The sequence below is a fragment of the Grammomys surdaster genome, unplaced genomic scaffold (assembly GCF_004785775.1).
Source record: "Grammomys surdaster isolate TR1022 unplaced genomic scaffold, NIH_TR_1.0 125946, whole genome shotgun sequence".
NCBI lineage: Eukaryota > Metazoa > Chordata > Mammalia > Rodentia > Muridae > Grammomys > Grammomys surdaster.
Window position 1 is genome coordinate 2,607,683 of NW_021620768.1, and position 13,029 is coordinate 2,620,711.

General features: G+C 49.2%; 1 protein-coding gene across 1 annotated transcript; it reads left to right on the plus strand.

The window, feature by feature from the left end:
• Positions 1-42: 42 nt before the first annotated feature.
• Dcst2 (DC-STAMP domain containing 2) lies at positions 43-12,957 on the plus strand. The gene is made up of 15 exons (XM_028753376.1): positions 43-304; positions 432-602; positions 908-1,009; positions 1,210-1,407; positions 1,748-1,813; positions 2,316-2,529; positions 2,690-2,847; positions 3,322-3,486; positions 4,996-5,163; positions 5,271-5,371; positions 6,126-6,256; positions 7,225-7,352; positions 8,400-8,493; positions 8,595-8,749; positions 12,859-12,957. The coding sequence occupies exons 1-15, from the start codon at positions 43-45 to the stop codon at positions 12,876-12,878; spliced, it is 2,133 nt and encodes a 710-aa protein (XP_028609209.1). The 3' UTR covers positions 12,879-12,957.
• Positions 12,958-13,029: the final 72 nt, after the last annotated feature.

The following is a 13,029-nucleotide window of genomic DNA, read 5'->3' on the forward strand; positions in this document are numbered from 1 at the left end:
AAGCCTGTCCTGGAGACACACTGGCATTGGGTCCCAGCAGCCATGGTCAAAACTGATAGAGAATGGGCCTCCAAGGAGGAGGGGTCCAGCATGGCACGGGCTGTGGTCCGAAGTACCTGTGGCTTTACTGTGGGCTTGTCCTTGGCTACAGTCTATGGGCTCCTTGAGCTTTTAGTGGAAGGACACAGCCCCTTTGGCTGCCTGGTGACCACTGTCACTTTGGCTGCCTTCCTTAGCTTGGGCATGGGGTTCTCCCGCCAGGTCCGTGTCTCTGTCTTCCTGCTGCTACCTCAGGCCTTCTCCAGTGAGCCTGGGAGAGGGGCAGGGCTGGGCTGGGGTAGGGAGGAAAGTATTGTAAAAAACTCATGTTAAGGATTAGTTGGTTGCCTTGGGGCCAGGGGTCCTGCTCTGTAACTGAGCTGTCTCCGCAGAGCAGAGCCGGTTGCTGCTGTTGGTGGCTGCCTTTGGGCTGGTGCTACAAGGGCCTTGTGTGAACACTCTGCGCAACTTCACCCGGGCAAGTGAAGCTGTTGCCTGTGGGGCAGAGCTGGCACTGAACCAGACGGCTGAAGTGCTGGAGCGGGCCAAGCAGCCCCTTGTCAGTAAGGTCCACCCCAGCCCACCACTGGCTCCCATCCTGCCAGGACTTCTGCCCTTCAGCTTAATTGCTTTCTGCTGGAACTGTGTCCTACCCTAAGAGTGGCTGGGTCTGGAAAGCCACGTTCCAGTCCAGCTAAATCCTCTTCCCCTGCCCTCCAGCCTCTTTCTCTACTTGGTTATTTTCACAGCTTAGCACCCTGGCTCCCCGACGCTCTGATAACCCCCTCTTATTCCCTCCCCCCAGGAAATGGTGAGAATCAGCTCCTGCAGGAAGACACCTTCAGCAATGTTGCCCTTTGTCCCGCAGGTGCTCTGTCCAAGATTAAAGCTATTGCCCAGAGGGCCAAAGTGGTGGCTGACCGGGTGCGCAAGTTCTTCCGGTCCGTCATAGATGCCGTGAAGCACGTAGGTAGGTGTTGCATGTTTGGTTTGGGAGGTCCCAATCCCCCAGTCTCCTTATCCTAGTGCCTCTCCAGGCCTGCTCAGGTCTCACTACACAGTGTATCTGACCCCTGACCAGTTCTGGGGGGTTTGGTTGGTGTTACCCAAGTCACTGAAAAAGGCTGGTGAACTCCTTCCTGGGGGTACTGACTGCACAGCTGTCCCCAGCCAGGTGCCTGCAGAATGTGTGGTATTGGCTCCTTCATATTGGTGATGTGTGCAACTCCGAGCTGGGCAACCCTTACACAAAATGCACTCGGTTGTTTGATGATGCCAAGGACCAGTGTATGAAGGTCCTGCCGAAATACCATCACCTGTGTTACGTGATCTTGCCCTTCAAACTGGTGTTCTGTGGACTGGCCAGCTGTGAGAAAGCCGGGGTTCCCTGCAAGGAGACATGAGCATGGGGGTGGGGTGGGGAGGATGTGAGAATGCAGGGTCAGTCAGAAGGGTGGGCACAGGGGATCATATAAGAGGCGTTGAGTGTGGAGCTCGTAAGGATTCTGGGGTCAGGGAGGGGAAGGTGGGCAGTAAGGAAGGAGCGAGTCTGAGAAAGCACAGTAGAGAAAGGCCAAAAACTATTAGCAAATGTAGAGATTGACGGGAAAGGCAGAAAGTCCAGACAGCCCTGTGAGAGGAAGTCTCCTGAGGCGGGCAGGCAGGCTGTATCTCTGCTCCCCTCACCCTGAGCTCTCCTGGCTCTCAGTGATCCAGAAGTTCTGTGTCATCCCCACATACCTCCAGAAGTTTCTCCGAAGGACCATCAGAACCCGTAAGTGACCCTCCTTCCCCGTTCCTGGTTCCTCATCTTACTGCGGCCACGGGCGCTCAAATCTCCCAGTCCGTCCATATGTGAGAACGCAAGAGCAGGAAAGGAGTTTGCAGGGTCACCCAGACTAATGTCTAAGCTGAGGTGATTGAGAAACTGAGGCCCAGTGAGTGGGGGAGGTGCCTCATCAAAGCCGGATTTCAGAGCAGAATCCTGGAGGAACAGGGCCTCCCGCTCAAGCGCAGGTCATGTGAGCTGGGAGGAACAGGGCCTCCCACCAGAGCGTAGGTCATGGCTCACTCGTGATGAAGCAGAAGCCTTAGGCCAAGTCTAGTGCTGTGTGTCTGGAAGGTGTCACTATTTCCTAGAGTCGGTCTGGGCTCTGGGAACTGTAGCTGGTTTGTGAGTCCTGCAACTGCTGGACCTGGACAGCCCCCACCCCACGCTCCTCTGTCCTCCCAACAACTATCTTGGCTCACGTCCCCTCTGACCCCACTGGTCCCAGCCGTAATGAAGCTGCTCAATCGGGTACGTCGGGAGTTTGAGTTCAACATGACAGCCACCCACCACTTCTCTGTGGACCTCAATTCCTCTCGGAGCCTGTCCCAGGTTGCCTTGGACCTTCAAGAGGCTGTCAGCATGAAGCTGTACACTGCCAGGGAGGTCCTGTCTATGATGGGCTACACCATGCCTCTGCTCTTTGGACTTCTCTACCTCCAGTGAGGGTCTACCAAGGGCCTGTGGGAGAGATGGGCTGTGGGGCTAGCTATCCGTGGCATCTTGGGGGTGAAGGGAGGGGAACTGGCAGGAAAGCATAGCCTGGAGTACCTGGAGGTCTGGTAAAAAGAACCAAGGGCTCTCATATGTGCTTCTTCTCAGAGCCCTGTGTTACCGGTACGGTTACCTGAACTGGGACAATTTCGACAATGTGTATATCACCAGGCGCTTCCTGGATATGGAGGCGGTGCGCTCCATGGCAGGGCTGCCCACAGTGCTCCCACTCAGTTCTCATGAGGCCAGTGTCTACATCCAGCCAGGTGAGGGTGCTGAGGACAGGAAGGAAGGGCTCTGGAGCAGCCCGGGCCTGACTGTTGGGGAGCATGCCGGGGGCCAGAGGGAGGAGAGATGACTTCTTGCTGAGATGGAGACACACGGAACAACATGGAGCGGTGATGTGAGGTTGGAAGGCTTTCTGAGGTGAAGGCAAGAGGGGTGGACATCCTAATACGGAAAGGAGGACTGCCGAGGAGGTAGGAGTCGAGCAAGCACAGAGGGGCCCAGGGATGAGATACTTATCCCAGGTAAAGCTGCAAGGCTTTTCCATTTAACCATCAAGCCCCACCCCTGAAGAATGCTCCCCACCTTCCCATGGTCCCCACAGTCTCTTTACTGTCTGCCTTCTGGGTGAGCAGTTAAACTAAGCTGATCTTGATAAGAGCAGGTGCCTCCCCAGAGCTGCGATACATGGGCAGGAGAATTGGGGAACACACTTCTGACCAACTACTCCTCAGGCTCCATCTTCCTGACCCAATGGGAACAGATTCTTTATATCATGGAGACCTTTAATCTCGCCCGACATCTCCTCCTCGTCCTCTTCCTGGTCTTTCTGGACTATGGCGTCTTCTGGATACTTGATCTGGCCCGGTACCATCTCCAGGGCGAGATTGTAGCCCGCAGTGAGTGTCCCCTTGTCCTGTGTCCGCTTACCTCATGCATCCTCTTCGTCCCTGGCTCCTTCTCCTGGGGGTATCTCTGGAATCTTCATGTCGGTGTCACCTACTCTTCCAGCCTCTGCCTCCTGTCTGGGTCAAGGATAGAGCATAACAGAATAGCTAAAGGCACAAGCACTGAGTCAAACCAGCCTGGGTTCAAATCCCAGCCCTGTCCTTTATAAGGATGTGGCCTTAAGTAATTTGCTTGGGAGCAGGAGACAGAGCCCCAGCACAATTCAATAACCCAGGTCCAACCCCCAGCACACACATCCACATACAAAGGACAATTGCTTCACCCCTCAGAGCTTCAGTTTGCTCATCTGCACAATGGAGCAATGGCTGCTAACTGGGTTACTGTAAGGAGTCAGACTATTTTTGTTTAGCACCTCCAAGACCCATGATTGGGACCAAGTCACAAGCCAAGGAATATAATTAACCTGAATTTGTATATCAGGACATAAAGAACAGAAGAAAGAAAGAAAAAACAAAAAACAAAAAAACAAACAAGCCGGGCGGTGGTGGTGCACGCCTTTAATCCCAGCACTTGGGAGGCAGAAGCAGGTGGATTTCTGAGTTCGAGGCCAGCCTGGTCTACAGAGTGAGTTTCAGGACAGGACAGTCAGAACTACACAGAGAAACCTTGTCTCGAAAAACCAACCAACCAACCAACCAACCAACCAACCAAACAAACAAACAAAACAAAAGACAAGGTGTCTCAGTGAGTAAATCACTAGTCACATCATGGAAGCTCAACCTGAGTTCAATCCTCAAAACCTTTGAAAATGTGGAAAGAGAGAACTGACCCCACAAAATCATCCTCTAACCTCCACACACATGCTGTGGTACATATGCCCCCCCTTAGCCATACACACACACATATACACACATATACAAATATGTATACACACACATGTATATACATATACACACATGCATACATAGGCACACATGCACACACATACATGCATGCATACACACATGCACACACCTACACTCATGCTTGCACGCACACATGCATGCATATGCACTAATAACAAATGAATAAACAAAAAAAAAAAAGGAAAATTGAAACTCAGTGCAAAAGTAAAGCACGATGATAAACCTGAGAGTGGTGGTCCTTACCTGTAATCCCAGCACTTGGGAGGCTGAGGCAGTACAGTAGGATTGAGTGACAAGGCTACATAGTGAGACCCTGTCTCTAAAACCAAAGGAAAAAATTGTCTGCTTTCAGTGAACATTTCAATAGTTCTGGGATGATCATGAACATTGTAGCAGTGCCAGGCAGCTGTATCATGGGGTTAGGATGGAGGCCAGACCTCAGGGTACCTTGAAGGGTACCTATGCAGGGATGAGGGATCAGAGATGGGGGTGCAGATTATGTCTATGATATGCCTGGCTCTACTTTCTACCCCGTCGAAGGTGGCAGAGATTGGGCCGTTACCTTGAGTGTCTCTCACAGTATCTTTGTGCCAGGCCCTGTGGTAGTGTCTATAACGGTGGAAGGAACCGGCTATTCAGGGAATATTTACCGTGACCTGGTGTCAGCATTTGACGTTCTGCAACAAGGCAATGTCAGTATATTGTCCCGGCGCTGCACCCTTCATCCCTCAGAACCAGATGCTAACAGTTACATCGCTATCGGTATGTACCTCACTGAGAGTGGAGAGGGGATGAGGGGAGTTTGTAGACCAGGAGTGTGGCTAGTGCCATGAGCAGCAGGTAGCGCTCACTGTGTGCTGTGCTCCCAGGTACCATGTACGGTCTGTGCTTCTTCATCACTCTGTTTGGCAGCTATATCAGCAGGCTGCGGCGTGTCATCTGTGCCTCCTATTACCCCTCCAGGGAACAGGTGAGGGGCCATACCCAGTAGCACTCTGCTATGGCCCTGATGCTAAGTTGGTGTCTGTCTGTCTTGGCTTTGAGGATACTGAAGTCCTTGGCAGCCCCAGTCCTTAGTCCTCTACCAGAGCCCAGAGCAAAGATCGGGCCCTCAGTTCTCTGGCCCTCAGGTGAAGCCAGGAGGAACCATATCCTCTGAACCAGGGCTTCCTGAGGCACCTCACCCTCCAAGGCTTTGCTAAAACCACAGTAGTAGGGCAATGTGACATCCTCGGGTGTACTGTATGACAGTTGCTGTGTGGGGACTCCAAGATGGAGTAAATGGCCTGCTTAGGCTGCCAGGCATTTAGACTAGTATTATTGATTTTTATTTTATGCACATTGGTGTTTTGCCTGCATGTGTATCTGTGTGAAGTTGTCAGAATTCCTGGAGCTGGAGGTAAGTGGTGAGCTGCCATGTGTGTGCTGGGAATAGAACCCAGGTCCTCTGGAAGAGCAGCCAATGTTCTTAACTACTGAGCCCCCCAACCCCCACCTCCTGCCCCAGATAAACATTTAAAATAGATTCTTCTACTTTTTAAAGTTTTAGTTACGTGTATATTTTTTCCTGTGTGAGTGTATTCCATGTGTTTGTGGCTGTCCACAGAGGCCAGAGGTGTTGGATCCCCTAGAACTGGAATCACAACCTGTTGTGAGCTGCTTGATATGGGTTCTGGAGGAACTGGGGTCACTTGTGCCCATCCCTGGTCCACCTCTCCCCCCAGGAAAGGATCTCCTACCTCTATAACATGCTTCTGAGTCGTCGGACCAACATAACAGCTGCAGTGCAGCGATCAGCAAAGCGACGGGCAGCTGACCAGGGCCACATGGGCATCCTCCAGGCGCTAGTCACCTGGTAAGCCTACTGTGCTTCCCTATAGGCATAGGGTGGCAATAGACAGAAAAAGAGCCAGAGGTCAGAATGGGCCGTTGTGCTTCCCAAGTGACAAGACCATGTCCTGGAGGGAGAATTAAGGACCAGAGTTTTAGTTTCAAAAAAATGTTTGTTTTTATTTTATTTTTTATAGAATTTATTTATTTTTTATTTATATGAGTATACTGTAGCTATCTTCAGACACACACCAGAAGAGGGCATCGGATCCTATTACAGATGGTTGTGAGCCACCATGTGGTTGCAGGGACTTGAACTCAGGGTCTCTGGAAGAACAGTCAGTGCTCTTAACCGCTGAGCTATCTCTCCAGCCCGTTTGTTTTTATTTTATGCGAATGAGTGTTTGGCCCACAGGCACGTGGGTGGGCCATGTGATGCAGTGCTGGCAGAGGCCATAAGAAGGCATCAGATCCCTTTGGACTGGAGTTACAGATGTTGTGAACCAATATCCTGGGGATTGGAGCTGGATCCTCTGAAAGAGCAGCCAGTGCTCTTAACTTGTGGGCTATCTTTCCAGCCCCAAGGATAAGATTTCTTTTTAAAGATTTACTTATGTGTGTGAGTGTTTTGCCTGCATGTATACTATGTGTTCCAAGCAAATGTCTGGTGTCCGTAGAGACCAGAAGAAGATATGAGATCCCCTAAAACTAGTTATGGATGATTGTGAGTCATCAGGTAGATGCTGAGAACCAAACCCAGGTCCTCTGCAAGAGCAAGTGATTTTAACCACTGAGCCATCTCTCCAGCTCCGAAGAGCTAAAGGTTCTTAAGAGTGAGGAGTGAAGGAAATGAGGAGGTGGGATGGACAATGGAGAAACGGTTGCTAGCGTCAGAAAGATGGTGGTATGGGCGCTGGAAGGCCTCCCTCTCATTTGGCGGTTGGTGTGGGTATGGGGAAGGCTGAGCTTAGCATCTGTGACCTTTCTTCTAAGGTACCCTTTCTTAAGTCCACTGCTTGGCCGTTTTTTGTTGCATCAGTCTTACTGCCTAGGCTGTGGGGAGCCTGAAGAGAAAGGGGGCATGGAGAACTTTGTGTCCTGCAGTACCCCAGGCTGCAAAGGTACCGCATCCCTGAAGGACTCTTGGTACTTGCACAAGATGAACCACCATGGTTCTTCCTTTATGGAATTTTCCTTTACCTTTATGTGTCTGTACCCTTCAATTACTATGCCCTTCTCATTTACATAGCTCTATTACTATGCACCTTCTCATTTACATAGCTCTATTACTATGCCCTTCTCATTTACATAGCTCTATTACTATGCACCTTCTCATTTACATAGCTCTATTACTATGCCCTTCTCATTTACATAGCTCTATTACTCTGCACCTTCTCATTTACATAGCTCTATTACTATGCCCTTCTCATTTACATAGCTCTATTACTATGCCCTTCTCATTTACATGGCTCTATTACTCTGCACCTTCTCATTTACATAGCTCTATTACTATGCACCTTCTCATTTACATGGCTCTATTACTATACCCTTCTCATTTACATGGCTCTATTACTATGCACCTTCTCATTTACATAGCTCTATTACTCTGCACCTTCTCATTTACATGGCTCTATTACTATACCCTTCTCATTTACATGGCTCTATTACTATGCCCTTCTCATTTACATGGCTCTATTACTATACCCTTCTCATTTACATAGCTCTATTACTATGCCCTTCTCATTTACATAGCTCTATTACTATGCCCTTCTCATTTACATAGCTCTATTACTATGCACCTTCTCATTTACATGGCTCTATTACTATGCCCTTCTCATTTACATAGCTCTATTACTATGCCCTTCTCATTTACATAGCTCTATTAGTCTGCACCTTCTCATTTACATGGCTCTATTACTATGCACCTTCTCATTTACATGGCTCTATTACTATGCACCTTCTCATTTACATACAGCCTTCCTTTAGCCCCTTTCCCCTATAAAGTCCTTGATTCCCCTGGATGCAAGAGGGTACTGCAGCAGTTCCTAGTGTGCATACTTGACAAGGATGGTCTTTCCAGGGCTGGGCTGGGGAGGCAAGGCCAAACACTAGGGAGCGCAAGGTGTGAGGGATTAGCTCAAGCCTCCTTTCCTCTTGGCCTTCTCTAGGTCTCTACTGCCCTACCTGTTTCCATCTGCTGGACAACACATGTTCTGTATGTGCGTCTCCCCTCTCCAACCAGGGACACTTGGACCTGGAGCTGTGAGTCTCTCAGGGATGGGGGAGGCTGCAGTATATGGGGGGAGTGGGAATAATACCCTTCTTCCAAGATATCTTTAGGTCACTGAGATAGGCTTTTCCAGGGACTCCAGTGATGAGGAGGGTCCTCAGCTATGGCTGGCTGCAGCTCGAAGAAAGGCCCCTGAGCAGGAGCTGAAACTTCGACAACAGCTTCAGGAAGCACTGGGCACAAACCTTTCAGACAAGACCAGCTCCAGACCAAGAGAGCAGGGAACAGGTGGGAATTGAACCTGTTCTGTCACATCTGTACAGGCTCCCTAAGTGTCCGCCTCAATGCAGGGACAGGGGCAGGAAGCAGAGGAGATAGGGCAGAGGAGACTGAGTTTCCTGAGAGCCTGCCCCCTTGCCTGCAGTACCTTAGTTTATAGTGTATGTAGTGGGGCATGGTGTCTCGAACTCCCCCTCCTGCCTCAAAAAAGAAAAAAGGAACTTCACATAGCAGGGTGTGGAGTGGCACATGACTAGGTCCAGCACTAGGAAGGCAGAGACAGGCAAATCTCTGTGAGTTCAAGGCCAGCCTGGTGTACACAGAGTTCTAGGACATCCAGGCTACATAAAGAAAGCCTGTCTGGGCCGGGCAGTGGTGGCACACGCCTTTAATCTCAGCACTTGGGAGGCAGAGGCAGGCGGATTTCTGAGTTCAAGGACAGCCTGGTCTACAGAGTGAGTTCCAGGACAGCCCAGGCTATAAAGAGAAACCCTGTCTCGAAACCCCCCCCCCAAAAAAAAAAAAGAAAAAAAGAAAGCCTGTCTGGGAGGTGGGGTGGACCACAAAACAAAAACCCAAAACAAACAAAACCTCAAACAAACAACCAAAAAGACCTCACAGGAAAGGATTGAAATGAGCCAGGGTTTGGGGCAGCCTGGCGTTTGCTATGCACAGGCTAAGGAGGCAGGAAGCAGTGACCTTCTCTGAGTTTGGAGAATGTAAAACATTTGGGAGGGTAAAGAAAGCCTAAGGGTGTGTGTGCTTTGTGCTGGGTGTGGGGCCTCAGGGTTGGAGGCAGGGTGGGAGGACCAGGGAAGGCTTCACTGGCCTCCTGAGGATCTAAGGGATTCATTCACATTTATCTCTTTTCTGTTTTGAGACACAGTCTCAATGGGTAGACTCAATGGCTGTCCTGGAACTCTATGTAGACCAGACTGGCTTTGAATTTAAGAGAGACCTGCCGCTTTTATTGCCTCAGTGCTGGGATTAAAGGTGTGTAGGATAGATCATTCCTGGGCTTGGCCTCAAATGTTTAGCAGTCCTTCCTATTTGAGTGCTGGGATTACAGCTCTGCCGCTGTGTCTACTTCTCTGTTTTCCTCATCCCTCTTCCTTTTTCCTCTTCTTCCTCCCCCCTTCTTCCTCCTTCCTTGTGGTGGAACTAACCCAGAGCCTTGTATATGCAAGGTATGGCTTTTTTTTTTTTTTTTTTGAGACAGGGTCTCACTATGTAGCCCTGATTTGTCTGGAATTCCATTCTATGTAGATCAGGCTGGCCTTGAGCTCAAGAGATATGATCTGCTTCAGCAGAATGCTGGGATTAAAGGTGTTTATTCTTATCATCAGGCCACTATCTCCTTCTTTCTCTCTCTCACACACACCACAGCCTAAGTTCGTTTTGTTTATTGTTTGTTGAAATAGGATTTTTCTATATAGCCAGGAATGGCCCCCAAACTCCCTTCCCTCAGGCTAGGATTGGCTGGGTGTTTCATACACTGCTCAGGCTTGTGGTCTTCAAAGATAAGTGTGTGTCTGTTGAGGGCAGGGGGAGAGGTCAGTTTGCGGTTTGGTTTATATAGTGACTTCCAGACCAGTAAGGTCTACATAGTGAGACCCTGGCTTAACAATCAAAGAAGTCTGAGGCTACTTAGTGAGTTCCATGGTAACCAGATCATTTTGGCAAGACCAGAAAGAGGAAAGGAAGGAATGAGGCTCAGCTTCGAGGTTAAGAGCACTTGGTAGCCAGACAGGGGTGGTACTTGCATTTATCCCAGCATTTGGCTTGGGAGGCAGAAGCAGGTAGATATCAAGGCCAGCCTGGTCTACAGAGTGAGTTCCAGGACAGCCAGGTATACACAGAGAAACTTTGTCTCAAAAAAAAAAAAAACACCAAAAAACCAAAAAACAACAACAACAAAAACAAACAAACCAGACAACAAAACCAAACCACTTGCACTACTTTCAGAGGACCCAGGTTCAGTTCCCAGCATCCACATTGCAACTAACAAGTCTATAATTCCAGAGGGTCCATCACCTTCCTCTGGACTTTGTGGCCACAGACATGCACACAGTACTCACACATACAAACAAAATATTCATAAAGATAATGAATGTTCAGGGACAGAGATGACATTGTGGTTAATACTTGCTATTCTTCCAAAGGACCTGAGTTCAATTCCTAGCACCCATGTTAAGGGGTGAGGGACTCATAAGCTCCAGAAGGGAATCTGGTGTATCTTCTGAACAAACCACCCACACATGTGGCAGATACTGATATAGATATACATTTACAATAAAAAGTTTTAAAGTAAAGAGAGAAGGGAAACTGAATCTATTACTGGGAGCTCCCATAACAGGCTAAGCTGGGTGCAAAGCTGTCTCAGCAGTGGTGTCTGAAGATGAAGTTCTGAGAATGTTGGTTCTACATTTAGCCAAGCAGAAACAAGACTGGCCCAATTTGAAGCCAGATATCTGCAAAGGCATCCAGCTAGAGCCACCCAGGGACTAGGTGCCAAGATGTGCAGTAGGGTTCTGGACTGGAGGTATCTCTTTACGGAGTTGCCAACTTAAGAGAAATGGCTTGATCATCCCCTTTCCTGGGAAGAAAGAGGGGGATGGGTCAGGACCTGAGGGAAGAGGCTCAAGAGAGCAGGAGAGTCTAGCCCATGAAAGGCAAACAGTTAGCAAGCAGGCAGGGACCAACAGTCACTCCATAGCTGAGGAACCAGACAACTGGTACAAAATGTTGTGGGAACATTTTTCATGGTATCAGGATGGCTAAAACTAGATCACAAAGCAACTGACAAAGACTCAGAAATGGAGAATGTGGCTTCTAAAGAGGAAGATGATTTAGGATCTCTTTAATATAACCTTTCCAACTAAAAAGAGGGCTTACTTTATTTATTGAGGCAGGGTTTTACTATGTAGCCCCTGGCTGGCCCAACATTAGGTATATATACCAGGCTAGCCTTGAATTCAGAGATCTGCCTGCCTTTGCCTCCCTAGTCTTACTATGTGGTCCAGGCTGGCCTTGAACTTGTAACCCTTCTACCCCAGTCTCCATAGAAGTTATGCACTACCATGCTTAGTTCTAAAAGAGGAAGCCTGATGATAAAGAATTGGCTTCACATACAAGATGCATGGCACCAAAAGATGTTTCTACATTCCAGCACATTTGGGAGACGGCAAAGAGCTCACTGAGGCCTATGAATGCAGTGTAGGAGTAGAACACTCATTAGGACACAAGTTCAATCCCCAGCCCTGGACTAAGGTACCAGAGGGATAGGCCAGGTGACTATGGATAAGGTAGTGTCAGAGAGGCTGCTCTGAGACCAAAGAATGGAGACCCTTCTAAACAGACTTGAGCCTGCTCCAGTTTCAGTGTCTCTAGGGAGTAGGACACCTGCTGAAACCAGAGAGGTGGCTGGGAGTGGCATACAGTTTTCAGAGTGGGTGGAAGAGGACGAAATGTCTGCCATGGGGAAGAGTGTGCAAAGAAGCTGATCCTAGAAGGCAGAGGGATTTCCAGGTGGAGTTAAGGGCAGGTGATAGTGAAGCCTTTGTTCCTGGTCAGAGTTTTTTTGTTTTTGTTTTGCCTTTGGTGATAGGGTCTCAACATTGTAGGCCAGGCTGGTTTGGGATGTGTCCTGTCTTGGCTTTCTGAAGGCTGGTCCCTTGTCTTCTCTTGCAAACATGGTAGCCATGAGTTTGAGAGTTGAAGTCTTTCTCAGGATTGGTAGGAAAGAGGACAGCACGAATAACTTCAGTAACTTCTGAGCAGTCAGGACAAGTTGCTGTTACCCTGGCTGGGTTGGAGAGTGGGTATTCCAGTTGCTATGTCCTCATTAAGAGCACTGGCCAAGGCGGGATGGCTGAGATTTAACTGTAGCGCTTGGTGGGCAGAGGCAGAAGGATCTCTGAGTTCGAGACCAGCCTGGTCTACAGGGACAGGACTACACAAACCCTGTCTCAAAAGAAACCAGAAACAAAAACAAAGGAAGAGAGGAAAGGAAGAACAGAGTAGATGCCAGGAGGGCAGCAGTTAAGGCCTCAGTGGGGACGATGGCTAAGGTTACCCACCAGTAATTTTGAGCTCACTGGCCCTTCTTTTCCTCCCAGTGACCAAGACAGAGAAATAAACTCAAAGGAAGCATCCACAGCATCTCCCAGAAGCTCATCACTTTTTTGAGGGCCTCCCCTTTCCCCAGAACCCCAGGCACCAACCACTTCAGGTATCCACCATCCCAGCCTCAGAACCTCCTGACCCTTCCCACTCATCCCCAAATAAAG

Coding starts and splice junctions, on each gene's coding strand:
- Dcst2 (XM_028753376.1), top strand. CDS start 43: ATGGTCAAAACTGATAGAGAATGGGCCTCCAAGGAGGAGGGGTCCAGC. Junction 2,530..2,689: donor TTTGGACTTCTCTACCTCCA/GTGAGGGTCTAC, acceptor GCTTCTTCTCAG/AGCCCTGTGTTACCGGTACG. Junction 5,164..5,270: donor TAACAGTTACATCGCTATCG/GTATGTACCTCA, acceptor CTGTGCTCCCAG/GTACCATGTACGGTCTGTGC.